Source organism: Ochotona curzoniae, unplaced genomic scaffold (genome assembly GCF_017591425.1).
Source record: "Ochotona curzoniae isolate NIBS_2020 unplaced genomic scaffold, NIBS_Ocur_1.0 contig_4105, whole genome shotgun sequence".
Classification (NCBI taxonomy): Eukaryota; Metazoa; Chordata; class Mammalia; order Lagomorpha; family Ochotonidae; genus Ochotona; species Ochotona curzoniae.
Genome location: NW_024466129.1, coordinates 183949 through 205161, shown reverse-complemented (window position 1 = coordinate 205161; position 21213 = coordinate 183949). Strand labels below are relative to the sequence as shown.

At 40.1% G+C, this 21213-nt stretch overlaps 1 protein-coding gene across 6 annotated transcripts in view; it reads right to left on the bottom strand.

The window, feature by feature from the left end:
• The window catches only part of PRRC2C (proline rich coiled-coil 2C), a 76814-nt gene that overhangs the window by 25996 nt on the left and 29605 nt on the right, over nt 1–21213 (bottom strand). For 3 of the 6 annotated variants that reach the window (XM_040984246.1, XM_040984247.1, XM_040984251.1), the window contains exons 7-19: nt 18650–18732; nt 17920–18053; nt 17752–17839; nt 16323–16464; nt 14554–14607; nt 11553–12147; nt 9156–9325; nt 8677–8938; nt 6785–6995; nt 3586–5814; nt 2732–2940; nt 1834–1988; nt 26–797 (exon numbers count right to left, since the gene is read on the bottom strand). In XM_040984246.1, the coding sequence (XP_040840180.1) occupies nt 26–797; nt 1834–1988; nt 2732–2940; nt 3586–5814; nt 6785–6995; nt 8677–8938; nt 9156–9325; nt 11553–12147; nt 14554–14607; nt 16323–16464; nt 17752–17839; nt 17920–18053; nt 18650–18732 (5104 nt within the window). The remainder of the gene's footprint in view (nt 1–25; nt 798–1833; nt 1989–2731; nt 2941–3585; nt 5815–6784; nt 6996–8676; nt 8939–9155; nt 9326–11552; nt 12148–14553; nt 14608–16322; nt 16465–17751; nt 17840–17919; nt 18054–18649; nt 18733–21213) is intronic. The other 3 variants (XM_040984249.1, XM_040984250.1, XM_040984245.1) reach the window with 1 other exon arrangement.

Sequence of the window (21213 nt, the reverse complement as noted above, 5' to 3'; positions counted from 1 at the left end):
CCTTACTTCTTTGATGCACACTTACATTTCTTAGAGATGTCATTCAGGACAGCAGGTGGGGCTACCTTATTATCCCATAATTCAGCTGCAAGGGCACCATGTGATTGTGCAGCCTGGATGGATTTTCCGGGGGTCACATGATCCGTGCCATTAGGTGTCTGAGCTGAAGGCAGCCGAAGTGAAGGCGGTGGCTGTTTTGAAGATTGCGTTGTTTGCACTGGATTCTGGGTTGGTTTGTGGGTCTGTGTCTGAGTCTGGGCTGGAGTAGTAGAGGCTTGGGCGGAGGACGAGGCTGGGATAAGTGAGACTGAGGCAGTCGGTGCAGAGACAGGTGCAGGAGTTGTAATGGCTGGTAGAGGCGGGGTTGAGAGGGTAGTTGGAGCTGAAGTTGGTGCTAGGGCTGAAGCAAGGATGGGAACTGAGGCAGAGGTAAGAATAGGGATAGGAGCCGGAGCTGAAGTAGAGGCAAGTATAGTGGTTGGAGCTGGGGCTGACACTGAGGCTGGAGCTGAAGAGACTGTGGCTGTGGCTGAAGTAGAGGCTGGAACGGAAGCTGAGGCTGGAACTGGAGAGGATGTTGAGGTTAAAACTGGAGCTGAAGTTGCGGCCGGAGTTGGAGCTGCAGGTGACACAGGCATGGGAACCACAGCTGGGGCTGGGACTGGAGCTGAGGCTGGAGACGGTACTTGTTGAGTCCCTGCTACTTGCTTTTTGGCAAATCTTGGAGGAAGCTTGGAAGTCTGACTTCTTCCTTTTTCATTTGCATTCTTTTTGCTCCAGACCTTAAAATAACGGAACTGTTTTTATGATAATGCACCTGAAACAAAGACTCATGAATATAATTTCTAATCAAACTACCTACAGTTAATTTTCTTCCTTTGCCAACTTTGTTTTCATCAAGAGAAAATGTCAAGGCTACCAAAGAGATTTTTACACCATGAGAGGCCAAGACTAACAGAGAAAGACAGATCTGTAACATGTACTCAACAGACAAACCCGTGGTTTTATCTATTTCGCAGTAAAAAACCTGAACTGACAAAAGTCTCTCTATATATGTATATGTAAAAAAATAAACATTACATTGTCTCCATTTGACTCATATTAAATCACAGAAACATTAATTCTGGGAGTATGAATTATATACTTTGCACAAGAACTACTATTTTATTGTCATAACAAAAAATACAGAAGGCCCCAGAGTTGGGGTAGAATGGGTAAAGCCTGTTAGGCCGGCACCTGATTTGGGCACTGGTTTTGTGTCCTAATTATTCCACTTCTAATCCAGCTTCTTGCTAATGGCCTGACAAAAAAGTAGGAGGCCCAAGCGAGTCCTACCTTGGGGACCTGCATGAAGCTCCCAGGTGCAGCAGCCATCCGGGGAGTGAACTAGTGCACAAGGGATGGCTTTCTCTTTCTCACTGCAATCCTGACTTTCAAATACATGAGCAAGTTAAAAAAAAATCTGGTTCCAAGGGTTATTCAACTAAATTCAACACTTCATTTTATCTTGGGCATTTAAATGAGTAAATTGCAACAGAATCCCAAATCCACCACTTATCAGATCATGGGACAATCTATCTTGGAGCAAACAAGTCTGACAAATAATCGTTGAATTAAAGTATAAATGGCCTCGCTTGAATGCAAAGTCACAGCCAAAATATCTCACTTAAAATTTAATTAAGTTGTGGTCAAAAGACATTGAAAGGTATAAAAATGAAAATTATTTTAATTCCTGAAAGGAAGTACAGCTATGATTTCACCAGCAGATGGAAACCTTGAGATCTGCTCATGTACTTTGGGCAACAACTTACATAAGTAGCAGTAAATTTTAACCTGTATAACTTGTTCTTCCTTCTTCCTCCGTTCCTCATCCTGTAAACGTTTCTGTTGCTTTTTGGATACTACTTCAGTAAAACCATCATCATTCAGATTTGACTGGGGGTCTTCAACAACTGTTACTTCTGGATGATCATCAATTATAACAACACCTGTGTTTGTGAAAAAAAAAATTTATTTTTCGAATTGAAAACAGAAGTGTGTAAGAAGTTTGAGGTATAACCTAATCTGAATTTCTCACAGTATTTTAGGCAGTCCTGTTGGTCATGGTCTAGAAATAACGTTCAGGACAAACAAATCCCCGCCCCTGGTGTTGGACATCCACACCGCTTTAAAAATGCCTTTAACTTACACATATGTATTTCCTTTTGTTTTTCAAAGATGCCAAATCAGAATTCATTATGTAAAATAACCATTAACTACGTGAAAGAAAACCTCATTTACTTCTCCAAAAGTGGAATTACCAATATTACCCTAACTTTCCCACGACTCTCTAGGCAAGTTAGTACTACCACTCAGTTTTATTCAAATTAGTATTACTTATGCACATTCAACATTATCATTTCATGGCTTTCTGAGATTATCTAGTCACAGTGACACTGCATCTCATGCTATTGCTTTTTTTCCATCATAATCATAGAGTTTAACATGTTCTATTTTCTTTTCAAAGACACAGAATCTGAAGAGGTATGATCAAGCATGTTCACTGGGTTTTCTACTTTTTGGGTTTCCCTGAATACATCTTTTATGAAGCACTCATGGCTGTGCGAGAAGTGAGTGCTATTTTAACTTGGTGTTTCATAGTCAGCTTATAGTTCCAGTCTGAATGCCTCCTTTCCAGATGACTTATTTAAAGCAACTACTTAAATGCAATAAAAAGAATATTAAGACATACTTGCATAATTGTTGAGATCAAACTGTGACAGGGCATCTACTTTCTCTTTGGGTTTTTTGGGACCTGGTTTGGGATCTTCTCTTTTTTTCCCAGTAGATTCTTTGGAATTCTTTTGTCCTGTTCCATTAACTGCTCCTTCCTGGTGGTGTGAAGAGCTGCCATTGACAGAATCAACACCTGCGTTGCTTGTAGACTGGTCATCAAATGGTCTATGAAGAAAGCTTACATTACTACCACACCTACTCAAATAAAACAAAACAAAACTCTTACTGGCAGATTTGTAAAGCTCAATGTAAGATGGAGTAACACTGGATTTTAAGCCCTAAATTTTAGTACCAACCAATAAGCCTCAGTGACTTCCTAAAGCTGAGCTCCCCAGGGCTAGTCCCAGCAACTAAATTCTAGAATTCTAACTACTGCCAGAAGACTCAAGCTGTTGTCTATTGGCCTAAGATATATAAGAATAAGGAAGCAGTACTTTAAATAACAAAGGACATAGCCCTGGGTGCAGATTTTCATAAAGCCATGAATTTTCAAGAACATCTTTTTGGAAAAACCTAACTTAGCAACTAAAGACTCCCAAGATACATTAACCTTTCTTTAGCAAGCACAATTATGCTTTAAGAACATAGAAAAACAAAGTATTGGTACTCTTATCTAGACTGGCTCATTCAAATCAAGAAGTCTGTTTTCAGCTCCTCTATTGAACACAAAGCACTCAGGACAGGCACTTGGATGAGCCTGGCTCAGCCTTGGTTTTTGTAGTCATCTGGGAAGTGAACCAGCATATGGAAAATCTTTGCTTTTCTCTTGCTTCAAAACTCTATCAAATTAACAGATACAACCGTGCTCACCCTTTCTTCCCACTTTTCGGTGGTGGGCCGCTTCTTCTTTCGTTCCTAGGACCAGAGAAATTTCTTCCCGATTTGGGTGGACCACTGTTGCCCCGTCGATTCTGGCGATCCACTCCAGGCCTCTGACTAGAGAAACTCCTCTTGGCTATCTCTCTCTTTGGAGGCAAACCATTATCTCCTGCTTTTACAATGGCTTGTGCAATCAAATCGGCATTTTTTTTTTCATCTCTCTCTCGCCTCTCATTGAAATCACTGCTTTCAGAAGCTGTTTCCCATTCTTCATTTGCTTGATCTGAAGAATTCTGGTTAGATAAGTCTGGTGTCTTAGTTCCAGACGTATCTCCAGTAGTATTCACTGGTTCTTGAACCACATTACTAACTGTTCCACTTGTGGACACTGATGTGTCATTTGTCTTTGAAGCAGCCTCCTTCTCTCTTAGTCTTCTAAAGCGAGGAGGCTTATCTTGCCTTGGTGGTCGGGCAGGACGCTGCCTGCGGGGCCTCTCTCTAGCTGGGTCAAACTTCCGGTCAAACTTTGGAGGTCGTTTATCTGCTGGAATAGGAATAAACTGCTCGTGTCTTCTTGGCTGTTCTCCATCTTCTGGTTTAGGAGCTTCTGCTTGTCTGGGGTTCCACTGATTGTCCCGATAAGCAGGTCTTCGTAAGGTAGAAGGGCGTACCGGACGAGCTCCAGGATCCCGTCCACCACGTCTGAATGTTCCTCCTCTGCCACGCCTCGTAGGCTCCCCTTTAGGAAGGAAGCTTGGTTTAGGTTTCTCATCTTCTCTCACACAAGGCTTCTCTGGCAGCCTATTATCTAATCGGACATTATTTTCTGGCTTGAAAGAGGACTGGGGAGGCTTTACAGGTTTTTTGTTTTCGGACCGGTCCTCTCTTTTAGGAAGTTTACCTTTGCTCAAACTATCCTTGTCGCTGGCACTTTCGTGAACTTCACTGTCTGTGTCAGTCTCTGAGCCCCGCTGCCGTCTTCTTTTGGGGACAACTTCAAAATCAGAGCTCTCACTCCGTGTTTCACTTTCCTCTCGTGGCCTCGGAGGCCCCGAGGGCACATGCTCTGTTCTTGGCTTATTGTCTCTATATTGAGGATAATCCCGAGTGTGTCCTCGGCCACCCCTGCCACGTCCACCATAGGAGCCTCGATAGCTTCGACCTCGGGAGTAATATTCACCTCGGCCTCGACCTCTGTATCCTTGGTCTGGAAACCAGTCTCTCTCTCTAGCTTCTTTCCAGTATGTCCTGGGTGGCAGAGCTGATTCTTTTCTAACTACAGGTCTTGAATCTGGTCGAGGTCTCTCTACAACAGCCTCTTTGTTGACGGTTTTCTCAGGTTGCTTTTCTTCTCGGACTACTGGTGCTACATTTTGTTGGTTCACAGTTTTAACTGCAGGCTCTACTTGAACACTGATCACAGGTTCCAAAGGTTTCTCGATGTCTTGGGATGCTTTCTGAGTTGAAGCTGAAATTTCAGTGGAAGAACATTTTTCAGGTTCTGCTTGAGCCGGGGGTGTAACTGACTGTGGTTGAACTGGTGCAGGTGGGAGTGGAGGAGGAAGGTCCTTTTTTTCCATCTTTTCCACTTTTATTACTTTTTCAGGGCCCTTTTCCACCTTTTCTCCTTCTTTCTCCTTCCTTAGCTCTCGCTCTTCTTTCATGTCTCTAAGTACGGGTTTTTTAATGGGGCCCGATCTTCTCACTGGCCTATCAGTGCCTTCTTCCCTTCTACTGGAGCTAGGCCTGGGACCCCAACGAGTTTCTGATTTAGATTTATATAGCTTTTCAGGTTTTGGTCCTTCAGAAGAGCGAATGAAGCCCTCCTTCCTTGGTTTATCCTCTGGCCTTTCTGCTGGTTCTTTTGAATCAATGCATCTGTTACTTGCTTTAGGAATGCTTACAGACGGCTCACTTCTTTGCTCTTCTGGCTTCTGGGTATGGTTAGATCCATGGGAAACACTGCGTTTCCGGGTGGGCTGACTTTCTACAGCTGAAACCCGATCCTCTGGAGGAGTGGATAAAGTCTTTGGATCCACAGACTGATTACTTGTGTCAGTAGGATGAAGTCTAATGTCCTCCACAGATCTGCTTAAAGACTTTTGTGTGTCTGTTTCATTTGACTCTCCGACAAAATCTGCTTTTGGATGAGATTCTGAGTGACTACGCTCTACAGGGTAAACAGCAGTGATCTGCTCCTGGTCTTGTGTAGCTTCAGGCCTAGGATTATGAAAAGGAAAGGTTCATCATTTATAATAGCTGTGAAATAGCAACACACTAAATGTCCATCAATACCACAATGGATAAGGAAAATGTGACATATACATAAAATGCAATACTCATGAGGAATAGAAGGACATCCTGCTATACTCTACCAAACAGGTAAACTGCTAAGCCAGCCAGGACAGATATGATGTGATGTCACTTACATGAGGTTTTTATATACAGAAATCATATCAATCAAAGCAGAATCATGGTTTCTAGTGGCCACAGGTAGGGGATACAGAGGAAGTGCTATTTCACTGGAATAAATTTTTAAGGTACACAAAAATGAATTAATAAAGATCTTCATCCCTCTTAAACAACATTGCATTGTGCACTTAAAAGCATAAATAATACAGTTTATTTTCCATGATTGGAAATGTAAGTTCATTTCTTAAAGAATCTTTAAACCTATACTGACTGAAATTTTTAAACCATAGGGATTAGACACCATCACAGGGTACACTAGAATAGGTTTATTTGTTTTAATCAACTAAAAGGAGTTTCTAATCATTACCATGATTTATACACTGTGCAAGGGTAGAAGTTCCAAATATATGGCTATAGATTTCATGAAGCCAAACCAACTGTTTGCCACTCTAAAGTTACTTTTAAAATTAGTATCTATTTTTGTCTTACAAATTTTTGATGAAACAATGATAATCTCAACATTTTAGCAGAATTACATAAACTGGGGAGACACATTTACATTTTTACATCCTATCTAAAGAATTGCCATTTTTAACATCAAATGTTTTATTCCAGCATATGATTTAGCAGGCAGACTCACAGTACCAAATGCCTTAATCAATATAAAAATGCTAGGGAAAAATATGACCAAGGATGAATTATATTCAGCAAAAGGAAATGAGGTGAACGGCTCAGTACTAACGGGAATGTTCTTCAGGGGTGCCTCAACAGTAGTTACCTTCCATTCTCAGACTCCCCTGCTGCCGTGGGTGGGCTGCCCTGCGGAGGCTCAGCCTGCGGATACGGCTCAGACCCCCACATCACACGAGGCTCAGAAAGGGAAGCGGCATGATCTCTTGGAGACCTAGCCATGTGCTCAAATGATTCAGAATTGTTGGCTGAGCCTTCCATCTGCTCTCTTCTCATTAATGGCTTCGGAGGAATCATTCCTGTAACAAAAGTTCAGAAAAAAGTGAAGTGATAATAATAAAAAAATGAAACTAAATCATACCAGGTATGCAATGAAACTAATTTAACAAAAAATTGCTGGAAATTCTTTAAGGTCTCATAACTGTTAAGATTTCAGGCAAGATTAGGGTAAAACCCTAAGAGTTCCATATATTTTACATTAAAGGCAACAACTACTACATCCATAGGACATCTTAGATAAGAGCTGTACCCCAAACATGTTAATGTAAAATCTGCAGAATTAAACAGTGAGTGATTAAGAACAAATTTAAGATTTATTCAGGACAGGTGTAATGGCTCAGTGGCTAATCCTTGTCTTACATGCACTGCGATCCCATATGGGCACTGGTTCATGACTTCCCATTCAGCTCTCTGTGAAAGCAGTACAGGATGGCCCTTGGGACCCTGCACCTGCAGGGGAGATCTGGAAGAATCTCCTCCTCCTCTCTTTGGATCAGATCAGCTTCGGCTTCTGCAGCCACTCGGAAAGTAAACCAGCGGGCCAAAGATCTTTCGGTCTGCTCTTGTTTTTGTAAATCTGCTTTTCCAGTAAGAATCTTACCCCCCCCCCCCAAAATTTTTTTTTAAATGGCTGTTACAGAGAGAAATCTTCCTCCTGCTGGTCCACTCCCCAAGTGCCTATAACAGCTAGAGCTAGACTGGCCTGAAGCCAGGAGCCAGAAGCTTCTTCTAGGTTTCCCACATGGGTACAGGGCCTAAAAACTTACACCGTCTCTGTTGCCTTTCCAGACCACTAGTGGGGAGCTGGATCTGAAGTGAGTTGCCAGGACTTGAACTGGCACCCATACAGGATGCTGGCACTTTAGAAGCTCAGCTTGCTATGCCATAGTATATGTACCATGTACTCTACACGAGCAATATTCTACCAAGTATGCGATTTAAATTTGAAAATATCAGCATAAACTTAAAAAAAAAATCAAGGTGTAATTTTTGGGATGGGCACTGAGTAAAAGTAGTTAAGACAGCGATTTGGTCACCCCCTCATTGGTAAACTAGCTGGGTTAGAGTCCTGGCTCGGTCTTCAGTTCCAGTTTTCCACTAATGCTCATTCTGAGAAGCAGCGACAGGTGACAGTTAAGCTCTTGGGTCCCTACCACCCACAGAGACAGACCAAGTTCTGGGCTCCTAACTGGCCCTACTTAGCCCTGGAGTGCTGTGGCCACTCGGGGAGTAATCAGCAGATGAAGACCTCTACCTCTGTGTCATCAAATAAATGGAAATAAGCAAATAAAAGAAAAAATTGGAATTCTTGATCTGTATCATTCTGATAATGGATTATCTGGATTTATCTTTATGTGTTTTATAAACAATTGTTAATCCAGTTGTTTATTTACTACTTTACAAAGAAATTTATGGGTTAGGCTGGCAAATGATGGAAAAAATGAATAGGGAGGCGTATATAAATTTCAAGACTGCAGTACTTTAAAGAACAAAAATAATCCTATAAATATTAAAATTGTGAATGATTTTATCTCAAAAAATTTTAATTATTATAAAACAGAAATCTAGAATTTTTAATTTGCCCGTTAATACAAATACCTGGCATTTCAATGTGAATAAAGCAGTTTAGCTTCAGAATTTACAACTAATGGGAGGAAACAACAAACTGCTTAAAAAGCTTTAAGACAGAAGTTACTGTACCAGGATGAATGGGAGCAATATCCATTGCAGGTCTTCCTGACATCATTCGGGGATCCATATAGGACTGCATCATGAGCCACCTTGGATCAAAACCCATAGATGCCAAATGCTGAGGGTGAGGCTGCATGGTCTGATACAGAGGCCTGTGTGCTGGGGCAGGGACGGCACCACTGGAAGGCTGCGAAGAAACGGTTTGTGGGAGGACGCCCTGCTGCTGCTGCTGCTGCTGCTGCTGCTGCCACTGCTGCTGCTTCATCTGTTCCTGGAAAAGATTTCACATTTTCACATCTTAGCTTCATGTGACAAATAGAAACAATCACTTAGTAATATTAAAAACAAACATTTACTAACAGAAAATGATTTTGAAGGGAAATTCCACAGGTTTATGTATTTTAGGTTTTATGTCAAATTAATTTTTCAGACAGCCGATTAATGAACCTTTCAATCACATGTAGCTGACGGACGTTTTTATTTTTTACCTGCTGTCGCTGAAATCGTGGTGGCAAAGATTTCTGAAACTGCTTGAAATGGCCAGGCAGCACTGCAGGCCGAGGCTGGGACCCCGATTCTGCTTCTGTTTCATGAGCCACTTGCGCCATCTCCTTCTCACTGCGACTGCTGCTTTGTTTAGTGAGTAATGGCTCCTCCTCTGTCCAAAGAAAAGATGATGAAAGACAATGGTGCGCACCCTGACATGCAGAATGAGTTGAGTAGAATGAAGTACAATAAAACTTTAGAGGGAAAAAGCTTCTAACAATATTTCAAACCATTGTTTTGTATTCTAATACTGGCATCCATTCATGAGATAACATTATATTCTGTATTTGCTCTAGTTTACCTGTATAAAAAGTCCTACAATTACTTAAAAATAAAAATACACTAAATACTAAAAGTAAAGTTACTTAAAAATAAAGCAAATTAGGTTATCCACTGGAGCAAGAGTCTATGATTTTAAAAAATTACTGAGTTTACTGAAGTCTGAAGATAACAGTGAATGTTTGTCGTCTTCACACATATCTCTACAATTCTAAAAAGGCATCAGGTATGCTACAGCAACAGAAAAATCAAACGCGAACCATAGAAAGTGTTTCCTCAAAGAAAACCATTCATGTTTATTCCAGAGCAGGTCATGTCCCAGTTACAAAGCCAGAATACTACAAGTATTTCTCAATGACTAAATATAAATTTTGAAAGGATTTTTTGCAGATATAAAAATGTTATAAACAATCATAAATTACAATTTCTTGCCCACATTATGCTTAATATTAAGAGCACTGTGGGGGGCTGGTGTTGTCACAATGGGTGAAGCCCATCTGCGACACCAGACACACTGAAGCACAAGTCTGTCTCAGGGCTCCCTTCTGACCAGTCCCACCCCAAGACGCCTGCGGAAGCCCTGGGGTGGGGCTACCAGCAGGGCGTGGTTTCTGTGCATATCTGTGTCATTCTGCATTTCAACTACATAAAATTGTGAAAATAAGATACTGGATGAGAAATATGAGCAATGCAGCTGCAATACTTAGAAAATAAATCTGGTATGTCAACAAATCAAGCTAAAATTAAGCTGCTCAAATAAAATGTCAAAGAAAATAAAAGTTTTGATAAATAATAATACTTAAGATCAATATCCACATAAAATTCCCTCTATAAATGATTTACAGAACATTGACCCAATATGTAAGTGGATCCTACCTCATTAAATCAAATAAAAACATTATACAGCTAAGTATTAATGTCAAGTTGACAGTAATCCTGCAGATAAACCTTACTTTTTAATAACAACAACAAAACCCCACGAAGTTCTTGTCAATCTAAAAGCAGCAGTATCCTGAATGGATGGAAATAAGATCTTCTCTAGTTAGCTGTAGTATCCTTGTGTATATTTTTCTTCTTTAATTTAAAACAGACAGCTGCCATTCATTAGCTCCTTTCCCAGATACTGGGAAACTGCATTCACTTTTTATTTTTTTCAGACATTACATTTTAGCTGTTTATCAGAGGACACACAGAAACTTCACAACAATTTAACTTGCTATGAGGAAGTATGAAAACGTACATCAAATTAAGAAAAATATCTCTAAATAAAGAATGCAATTACTCTAGTTGTTATATTGCACCACCAAGTGAAGCTTATGTATTTAAACAGGTGGTCACAAGAAGTTAATTATGGCAACCCTACATTTTCTTTCTTTTTAACAAAAAATTATGTATTTGTTTTCAACCCTACATTTTCAATAAACTCCACTCTAGTTGTTTTAGAAGTATTAATAATGTGTGTAAATGAGAAAAGAGGGAGTAGGAGCAGGTTAAAAACCAATACATTGGGCCCAGTGCGACAGCGTAGTGGTTAAAGTCCTCGCCTTACACGCGCCAGGATCCCATATGCGTGCCGGTTCTAATGCCAGTGTCCCTGCTTCCCATCCGGCTCCCTGCTTGTGGCCTGGGAAAGCAGTTGAGGACACCCCAAAGCCTTGGGACTCTGTACCCATGTGGGAGACCCGGAAGAGTTCCTGGCTCCTGGTTTTGGATTGGCTCAGCTCTAGCCTTTGTGGCTACTTGGGGAATGAACCAGCGGACTGAATATCTTCCTCTCTGTCTCTCCTCTCTGTATATCCTCCTTTCCAGTAACAATAAAACAAATCCTCGAAAAACAAAACAAAAAACCCAGACCAATACACATCACCATGAAGCTAATTCAATTCTGCAGCTAAACCAGAATTGCAGTTATTCTGGTAAATTGAGAAATACGGCAGAGGATATAGTACGAAATATGGCTCTACTCCATTCTTGTAATGCAACTACTTCACACAAGAACCAAAAGCACAACTATGAATGAAACTGTCAAGCTGACAGGAGAATGAGTAAGATGACTATACCTTTATTACAGATGTTTTCATTTTCTTGTTTTTCTACCAGAGGCTCTATTGTGGACTCTTTGAGTTCTGTTTTTTCCTCTACTTTCTCTCTTTCCTTCTCCAATTCACATTCCTTTTCCTGTTCTTTCATTTTCTCTAGTTCTTTTTCCTTTTCTCTTCGCCATTCCAGTTCTTTCTCTTTCTCTTGTTTTCTTTCCTTCTCCATTTCTCTTTGCTTTTCCTGCTCCTTCTCCAGCTCTCTCTCTTTTTCCTGCTGCCTCTCCTTTTCTCTCTCTTTCTCTCGCTCTTGTTCTTGTTCTCTTTCAAGCTCTTTCTCTCGCTCCCTTTCCCTAAGTTCCTCAGGAGATGGTTGTTTTTCCACGATGGCGCGCTTCTCATCCAGTCGTTTCAGTTTCTCCGCACACGCTGCCTTCCTCTGTTCCTCCATTCGCCGTTCTTCCTCTTCGCGCCGTTTCCGCGCACGTTCCACTGCAGCGGATATTTCTGACTGTTGTCTTCGCCTTTGCTTCCATATTTCACCCTCATCGGGTACTTGCTGCTTAGGGGGAAAAGGGCCTGGTCTTCCAGGTACTGCCTGCCTATCTGGAGGGGGATGCTGAAACACATAAGTTATCACACGGGTATGAGAACTCTACTTCCAACAAACACCAGGTGTCACAAGCATGAGAGGTAGCAGGAAAAAAACGAGGAATGTGTTTTACCAGTGCTGGTAAAACAAATACATTAAAAGGAACACACTCTAACAAAAGGAAAATATTAAATCTAGATGGTTCATAAGATCAAAAGACTTCATCAGGCCATCTAGGATTCATCAAACATATACCGCTCATTGTGCCAGACACTGCTGATGACTCAGTACGCTGAAAACAATTAAAAGCACAACAGTAAATTTCCAAATCTGAATTCTGAGACAAAGGGAATTTACAGAACAATACGAGATAGGAACATTCTATAACAGTTGACAGAGAAGAAATTCGTAATGGAGAAAAGCATAAAAACCCAAATTTCTGTTATAGAAACCCTGGAAGACCAAAGAGCAACAAGGAAGACTGAAAGCCAACGCGGCAAGGGACACGCAAGCAGGGCTAGCTAATGATCCCACACAGCATTCCTAGAAACCAGCCTGTGGACACAGTTCTATCTTAGAAAAAGGAGTTCAGAATTGCTGCCAAGGGGGCTGGCAATACGGTGCCGAGTGTTAAGCCACTGACTGCTATGCCAACATCACATAGGATGTCAATTCAATTCTTGGCTGCTCCATTTCTAATCCAGTGGATGGAAGACCTGTACTTTATCTCCTTCCAGATAAATACATTTTCTAAAAGAAAACCTTAAAAAAACTGCAGAATGGAAAAAAGAGCATGAGGTACTTAGAAGTAGGAAAAAGCAAAATTTTAACAAGTATTTATGACTACAAGACAGAATCCTTACATAACATAGTGTGAGAGATATGTGACAGAGCAATTAAGCTGCTGCTATCTCTTAACAAAGCCATCTCCTTCAAGTCCCCAATACTCCACCTCTGATTCAGATTCCTGCAAATGCATACCCAGAGAGGTAGCAGATGACAGTTCAACTAATTAACTTCTGCCACCCATTTGGGAGAGCTGGGTTGAATTTTGGAATCTGAGATTCAGCCTGGCCAAGTCCTTGATGCTTTAGACATTTGGGAAGTGAAACAGCCAACATAAGACTCAACTTCCCCCGCAAACAAAAACAAATTAAAATAAAATAATCCTAAAGTTGAAAACAATGACCCAAGTATTTACAAAATGAATGCAAAGTTCATTTACTAACAAATGAATTCTCTACTGCTACCGAGTTCTCTGATTTGAAGATCAAGCCATAAGCAGAAAAGCCCAATCCCCATTTTCTGAAAGCCTACCTGGAAGTATTAAACTATATAGTAAATATTTTTAATAAAAGTCACTACATTAATTCCACAGAAGTCTAATTTACATAAAATGTGATACATATTTTAAATACATGGTCTGATGGGTTTGGACAAATGATATACTTGATCGTTTTAAAAATATATAATACTTCATTACGTGTACCAGGAATTTTTTTTCTATAACACATATCTTCATTTTGCTGGAGATGCTACTAAAAGTCCAAATGACCATTTTTTTTCTTTCAAATTCAAGACTTTTGAATCTTCTAAAAACTTAAACTTCTAGGTAGAAGTGATCTGCAGAGCCATCAGTGGTTAAGAGGAGGTAAATGGGCAGAGTTGCAAGTGACAAATGTGGTTGTGATACTGGCACAGAATTTGACATCAGTGCATCTTAGAAAACGCTTTTCCCAGAGGAAAGCATAAAAGTAAAAACAACAACGAAAGAATTGCAGTATCATGTGCATGATGATAAAGACAGCATAGACAGATGGAATGAAAAAGTTGAGACCTGCAAAAAACAGGCAGGCATTTGGCATTGTGATTACGCAGCCATCTGGATGCCAGCATCCTAATCCTGAAAGCCAGGTGTGAGTTCTAGCTACTCCGCTTCTGTTTCAGCATTCTGCTAATAAACACTGCAGGAGAGACACTCAAGTATTTTGACTTCTGTAACTCCTGTGAGAGGAACAAAGTTCTCAGCTCCAGGGTTTGATTTGGCATAGCCTGGGCTTCCTGCAGGTTACTGGGTAGCAAACAAGTGGATGCATGACTTCTATTTTTTAAACTAAAAAATTAAGATGTAGCCATTGTGGTGTAGTGAGTACAGCCACAGTGTAGAGCACAGGTATTTCAAAGGGCATCATCCTGTTTGTTCTACCTCTGACCAATGCCCAAGATAATGGCATGGGAAACCAGCAGAGGACAGCACAAGTGTCTGGGCCTCTATACCCATAGGGGAGACATGGAAGAAGCTCCTGGCTCCTAATTTCTGCCTCACTCAGCCTGGGCGAACTATATCATAAAAATTTAAAAATGCAGCATCATTATACCAAAACAAGAACTCAAAATATATATCCCATAACGTAGCATTCAGCTAAGATTTACCTGCTGTGCAAGCAACTTTGGAGGAGGTGGTAGATGCGAAGATGGTCCACGTTCCTATCAAGAAGGATGGCCAAAAATAATCAATTAAGAAAACAAAGACAGGCAACTGTATCTATGTGTGAATGTGTGTTAATGTTGTCTCAATGAAACCAGAGTTCAGTACTGCTAAGCATAAACCCATCTCTTTCTTTATGCGTCATTCAGTGCAAAATTACTTTCCATAGAATCACTATCATTTCACTAAGGTTAGGATCATAAATGAGCGCCTGGCATGATGGCTTAGAGGCTACATCCTTGCCCTGCAACCTCCAGGAGCCCATGAGTGCCAGTTTGTGTCCCAGCTGCTCCACTTTCCATTCGGCTCCTTGCCTGTGGCCTGGGAAACCAGCAGAGGATGGATCAAAGTCTTGGGACCCTGGCCCCACTTGGGAGACCTGGAGGGAGCTCCCGATTGGCTCAGCTCTGGCCATTGTGGCCACTAAGGAGTGAAATTGATGGACAGAAGATCTTTCTGTATAAAGACTTTCTAATAAAAATAAAATAGACTTTCTAATAAAAATAAAATAGATCTTAAAAAACAAAACAAACAACAGCTACAACAAAAAAAAAGGACACTCCCACCTCCAACAAAAGAAAAAAAATCATAGATGAATGTAGTAAACAACAGAACCCTACTGGAGGAATTCTGATCCAGGAAATTTACGTGAACCTCTGATTTTTTTTTTTTTTTTTTTTTGTATAAACAAAATCTTTTTTTTAGAAATTTTTTTTTCTAACGGTGAGCTTAAAATGTAAGAAATGTAACTGGTTTTACGAAATGGAATACTGGCTAATCTACATACCAATATCATAAAAGGCAGGCTTCAAGACCTGCTCTATGTATCTCTTTAGTCTTCCTCATTCTCTACATACACTTCCAGTATTGAGAGCTTTATTCCCCTTGCTAATTTCTGCTTCTTATTTCATGGAGCTCAAAGAGTGGTGTAGCCAAGGTAAGCCTCTGCCTAGTGCCAGCATCCCTTACAAGCACTAGATCAAGTCCCAGTTCTACTTTTGATCCAACTCCCTGCTAATGAACTGGGAAATGGTGGAGGCCAGCCTAAGTGCCTGGTTCCTTATACCCTTGTGGGAGACCTAAAAAAAGCTCCTGGCTTAAGGACAGCTTACTTCAGGCCATGTGGGGTGGATGGAAGATCTCTGTCTCTTCTCTAACTCTGCCTTTCAAACAAAAATAAATAAATCTTAAGAAAAAAAAAATTAGTTCAAATACTAAGTCTTTTTTTCTAAGAACTCATGCGCATTCTTATCACACCACTTACCACACAGTATTGCAATGGATGCTTGCTGAATATCTTTTTCCTCTTAAAGAGGCTAAGATTAGTTGGATTCTTTTAATTTCCTCAAGAGACAGCTCTCCACCTGTGTTCCCCCTTTGGTGATTATACCATGACTGCTTAACAGGTGCTAAGTTCTGTTCTAGGCAACCCTTTTTTATTCTCAGTTTGTAATGCAGCTCTTACTCCCTTTTACCAACTAACATTGAGATCAGGTGTACCTGTTAGCCAACTTTATCCATATGTTTGCCTTCACTCACAATGCTTTTTAAAATGGCCCTGTCATACTTAGATATCCTAAATATGAATGATTTCCCTACAAAGATAGAATAACATTTTACACCTTCAATTCCCTTTCAACAAATCAACCACCAATGATTTAAAACACAATTCCTCTACAGCATCCATATGGTCAACAACTTCCAAGCAACAGACCTGATTAGAGGGAGGTGCTTTTCCATAGGAACCCTTCGTGGCTGGTGGCTGGGCAGCTGCCTGACAGGGTTTAGGGCTGCAACCTTCATCTGCTTCTTTACGATTTTCAGTGTTTTCTGAGGATTTTGACCCTGGCTCTTCACTGAAAATCAAGGTACAGAGGAATTCAAAAGTAAATGTATTCTGAGTAAAAATTAGGGTTTTAGACAGGGGAAAAGTTCCATCAACAATTAACATGTGATTGTGGCTCAGTGATACTAATTTGATCATTTCTTAGTTGCCTAATGGTCTTGTCTATTTTATTGTGAAGGCCTTATTTAGTGACTTGCAAACTGGACATATTTCGACATACAATCTAAGAAAAGCATATAATGCTGTTATTTTCTTCAATATAAAATACCTCATAAAAATGCAACTAATATAAAATAGCTCATCTAATTTACTTTGATTTAGTGAAAATTTCAATTTTTAATTAATGACATTCTGCATAAAACATTTCATCAACTACAACTAATATTAGATAATATATCGAATTTACTCTAATTTAATAAAAAATTTTACATCAAACTACAGTACTTTAAAAAACCAAAATAAGGAGTAGGTGTTAGGGTGCAGCTCATTAGACCATCATTTGAATGTCCAAATTCCCTGGGCGAATGTCTCTGACCAGGTCACAGCTCTGCTTGTAATATTAGCAGCTCTTTCTGCTAACCTGCCTGGGAGGTAGCAAGAGATGGTGTGATGGCTCCAGTATTTAAATCCCGTGACAAGGAGGAGTTCTAGGCTCCTGGCTTTGGCCCAGCTTTGGCTACTGTAAAATCTGGGGGGAAAAAACCAGCAAATTTTCCCCCGCCTTATTTTTTAAATTATTTAAAAATTTTTCCTAAATAGGCAGAACAAATTGTAGGCTTTCACAAATTCCCATTGTGCATAATAATGCCATGGCCAAGAATATATACCAATACATGCCAGTGAACTCCTCTTTCAAATACCAACTTGTATAATATGTAAAGCATATATTCCTGACTGCAATGTCCTTGTTTTCTGTAAGAAAGAGATAAAACTCCCATTTCCCAAGGCCCTAGGGCTGCTCGCTCAGCTTTAAAAAACAAACAAAAAAGACAGAAAGAAAAGGAATAATTTGCCAATTTGCGTCATCAGATCAAAGAAAATAACCACTGGACACACTGGCTCTCAAATGTCTCCAGTTTAAATGCAACGCACACAAGTATCTCTTTAAAACCATACACTTTCTTATCAAACCTTAATTCCTCCATTAGCTGTACTGTATAATCACCATTCTACTCAGTAGGATTTCCTGCAGCATGTAGAAATGAATTCTATAAATAAGGAATAAATGTCCATAAATGCAGCCTTTCTGAATAAAGAGCTAATGTTACAGCAACAGTTCACGATCACCCCAACATACCTGCTGTTCTCTTTAGGACTACTACTCCCTTGTTCATCATCATCGCTGAAGTTTAGCTGTTCTGTATAATCTACTTCCATCTGAGCACCTATTAAAGTAAGCAAAATTCAGGTGATTGTTTAAAAAGCACCTAGCAATTTAAAGTGCTTAACATATTTCAGTTCTTACCTGCCCAGCCTTCATCTGCTTCACCATCCAGGTTATCAAACTTATCAAGCTCCTTCAGTTCTGAGGCACTAAGGATGGATGGGCGTTCCGGCTCAGAGGCCCATGAAGGAGGTGGGCCTCTGCCTCGAAGGCCTCTAATGAATGAAGGTCACATACAACAGAAAGACACAACATTTTAACGATACTAAATTAGGAGAATAACACAATATTGCAATTTAGTTCATTTCAATTTAGCATTAGTATTTTGTATACCAACTATACAAAATGCTTTTGACTGATATAATTGAGGAAGAAATTAATATGAGCAAATGAGACAATGCATAATTTGTAATTAATTATATATTTAAAATGCTCACAGGGATTTGAGGACAAGTTTTCAAAGGTTAAAAATATATGTTACAAGTAATAATTAAAATAACTAAGCAAAATGATCAACCAAGAGGATATTCAAATCTAACATTACTTTAAAAAAAATCATTTACATTATGGAACAAAAATAAACAAAAATAAAGTGTTATCAACTTCAGGGCTATAATGTCAGAATTTTTGTAAATTTACATTTTTTAAAGAATGAAGACTTTTTGCTCCAAAAATTAAGACAATTATTTGTTAATGGCAACTGTATTTTGAGCAAAGAAAACTTTAACCTTACATTTCAATCCATTCAAATTTCAGATATTGTTAATTAGTATATTTATTCTAGAAGATTTTAGTAATCCCATAGCCTTACTTGTTTGTTTCAGACAAAGATGGGGGAAATCTCATCGGGCCATGTAGAGGAGGATATGCCATCCTTGGATACTGCTGAAACATCTGCAAAAATCAAACAAATAATTTGGGTGTGGAAAAAAATCATGTGACTTGCCTATTAAGTAAAGAGTAGCTATGGGACTGAGGTGCCCTCAGCAATAGCCAAAGGTCAGGAACATGAAGAAGTCAAGGCACCTCAGCACCACAGTTGCCTCTCCAAGCACATCACATTCACGTGTGACACGAGTCATCAAGAAAATGAAACAGAAAGAGGAAATGAGTGTGCAAGGCTGGAGCCCTTCCCTCATGCTTGTTGAGTCGCTGAGGTAGGAGGCGTCAAACAGAGAGCACTACTCACTTTCATTTGCCGGCAGACAACCCCTCAATCATAAGCTATCTGCAAGACCACTCCTCTACCAAGTCTTTACAAAATAGAGTTAACAACAAGGGCAAACTATAAAATCAATTCTGGGTCTTACAAATAAAGTTACACACAACAGCGACTGTTTCGAATAATTTAAGAAGGCAACATAGGCATACACAGCACAAAAAAAAAATTGCAGTGGCTACATGCATGACAACACTTGAAAGCAAATAATATTGAGACTTAGTATTCTAAGTCAAGAGAAGACTAACTGAAGGCAGATTTACTTGCTCAGATGAAAGAAAAGGCAAAAAGCTGAGGGTGCAAAACAGGAGGCAGACTGGAAGCTTTAGACTTATTTCTATGAGTAAAAAGCTGAATAGCTTCTCAGATTACTGGAGAAATAATAATTATAAATGAAGGAAACCTGGATTGAGAAACTGAACTTAGAAAAAGCTGTAACATGTAATTTATATCCTGAAATAAAGGATTAGATTGTCTTAAAAAGGCGGGGTGGGGTTGTTAGATGAGAAAAATACTTTGTATTTTAAGAAAAGCTGCATGTGATTATACGATGATTTTTTTTCTGAAGAATTTATCTGGAGGTTAGCCTTACGGCACAGTGAGTTAACTTCTGACATACTCCTTGGTAATGTGCCTGGGAAAGCAGAAGAAATCTCCAAGCTCCTGGGACCCTGACATGCAAATGGGAGAGCAGGGTTGAGCTCCAGGCTCCTGGTCACAGCCAGGCCCAGCGCCCTTCACGTGGACTAAACAAGTTGGTGGTGGAGGAAGCTGTCTCTCCGTCTGCTCTGCCTCTCACCTACGGACTTATAACTCAAGCAAGGAAAAATATTTTCTGTTAAGTAAAGGTTGAGGAAAGCTATTCAAGCTACTTATTAGTTGAAACACAACTGGCGAATCTTTTGTTCTTAAAGATCAACTAGGCAATGCGAGATGGAATGTGGGAATCCCAGGTTGCAGCTACGACTGCTACACAAGATCAACCCTGGGGAAGCTTTCTGTTGGGAAATATTCCCAAGAACTTTTGTTTCCATCACATTTCTAAATTGAAGCTACTAAGTAAATTCACAATTGCAGGTAAATGATCACAGTGCTCATGCTCCTTTTTTGATCATCCAAATATTTAACTTCATATTGTATTAAATGCTTAAAATTTAGTTGTCTATATGTTACATACAATAGAAGCAATATTTCAAGTCTCAGCTCTCAATACATGATAGAAATACATTTTTATTAAGTGAGTATTTTATTCAAATCATCAACAAAACAGAAATACAGCCTATGTGGTATCTACTCCTTCCCTGCCTTACTACCACTCCTTATGTTTGGTGTCTTGGGAAGTATAATTAAAAAATTATTAAGAGACAAGTAGTTGAGTATAAATCACTTTTTCAAGGCCAGATCAGGGTTTAGCATTTATCATTCTACTCCTTTAAAAAAATATTTCTTTATTTTTATTTCGAAGGCTAAGTATACTGAGGGATGGTCTTCCACCTACTAGTTCATTCAACCAAATGACTGCAATGGCCAGAGCTGAACTAATCCAAAGCTGGGAGCCAGGAGCTTCTCCGGAGTCTCTGACATGGGGTGCAGGGTCCCAAGAACTCGGGCCAGCCTCTGATGCTTTCCCAGGCCGTAAACAGAAATGGAGCAGCCAGTACAGGAATCAGTGTCCATATAGGATGCCAGTGCCAAAAGCAGTGGGATCCGCTTTCCGTGCCAGTCCCCCACACTGAAACTTAACGTATATTTAACAAATAGGGCTTATGCTGTGGTAAAGGGGGTGAATGGCCTATAATGCAAGTATCCAATATAGTCATTTGTTCATTTCTTTCACATTTATTTTATTTTTATTGGAAAGTTAGAGAAGAGACAGATCTTCCACCAGTTGATTCACTCCCCAAGTGGCTGTCACAGCCAGAGCTGAGCCGATCTGAAGCCAGGAGCCTAGAGAGCCTCTTCTGGGTCTCGCACATGGATGCAGGGTCCCAAGGCTTTGAGTCATCCTCTATTGCTTTCCCAGGCCACCGGCAAGGAGCTGGATGGGAAGTGGGGCTACAGGGATTAGAACCGGCATCCGTAGGGATTCCTGCATGTGTAAGGTGAAGACTAGCCACCAGGCTACCACAGGCCAGGCCTAGCACTGGTTCATGACC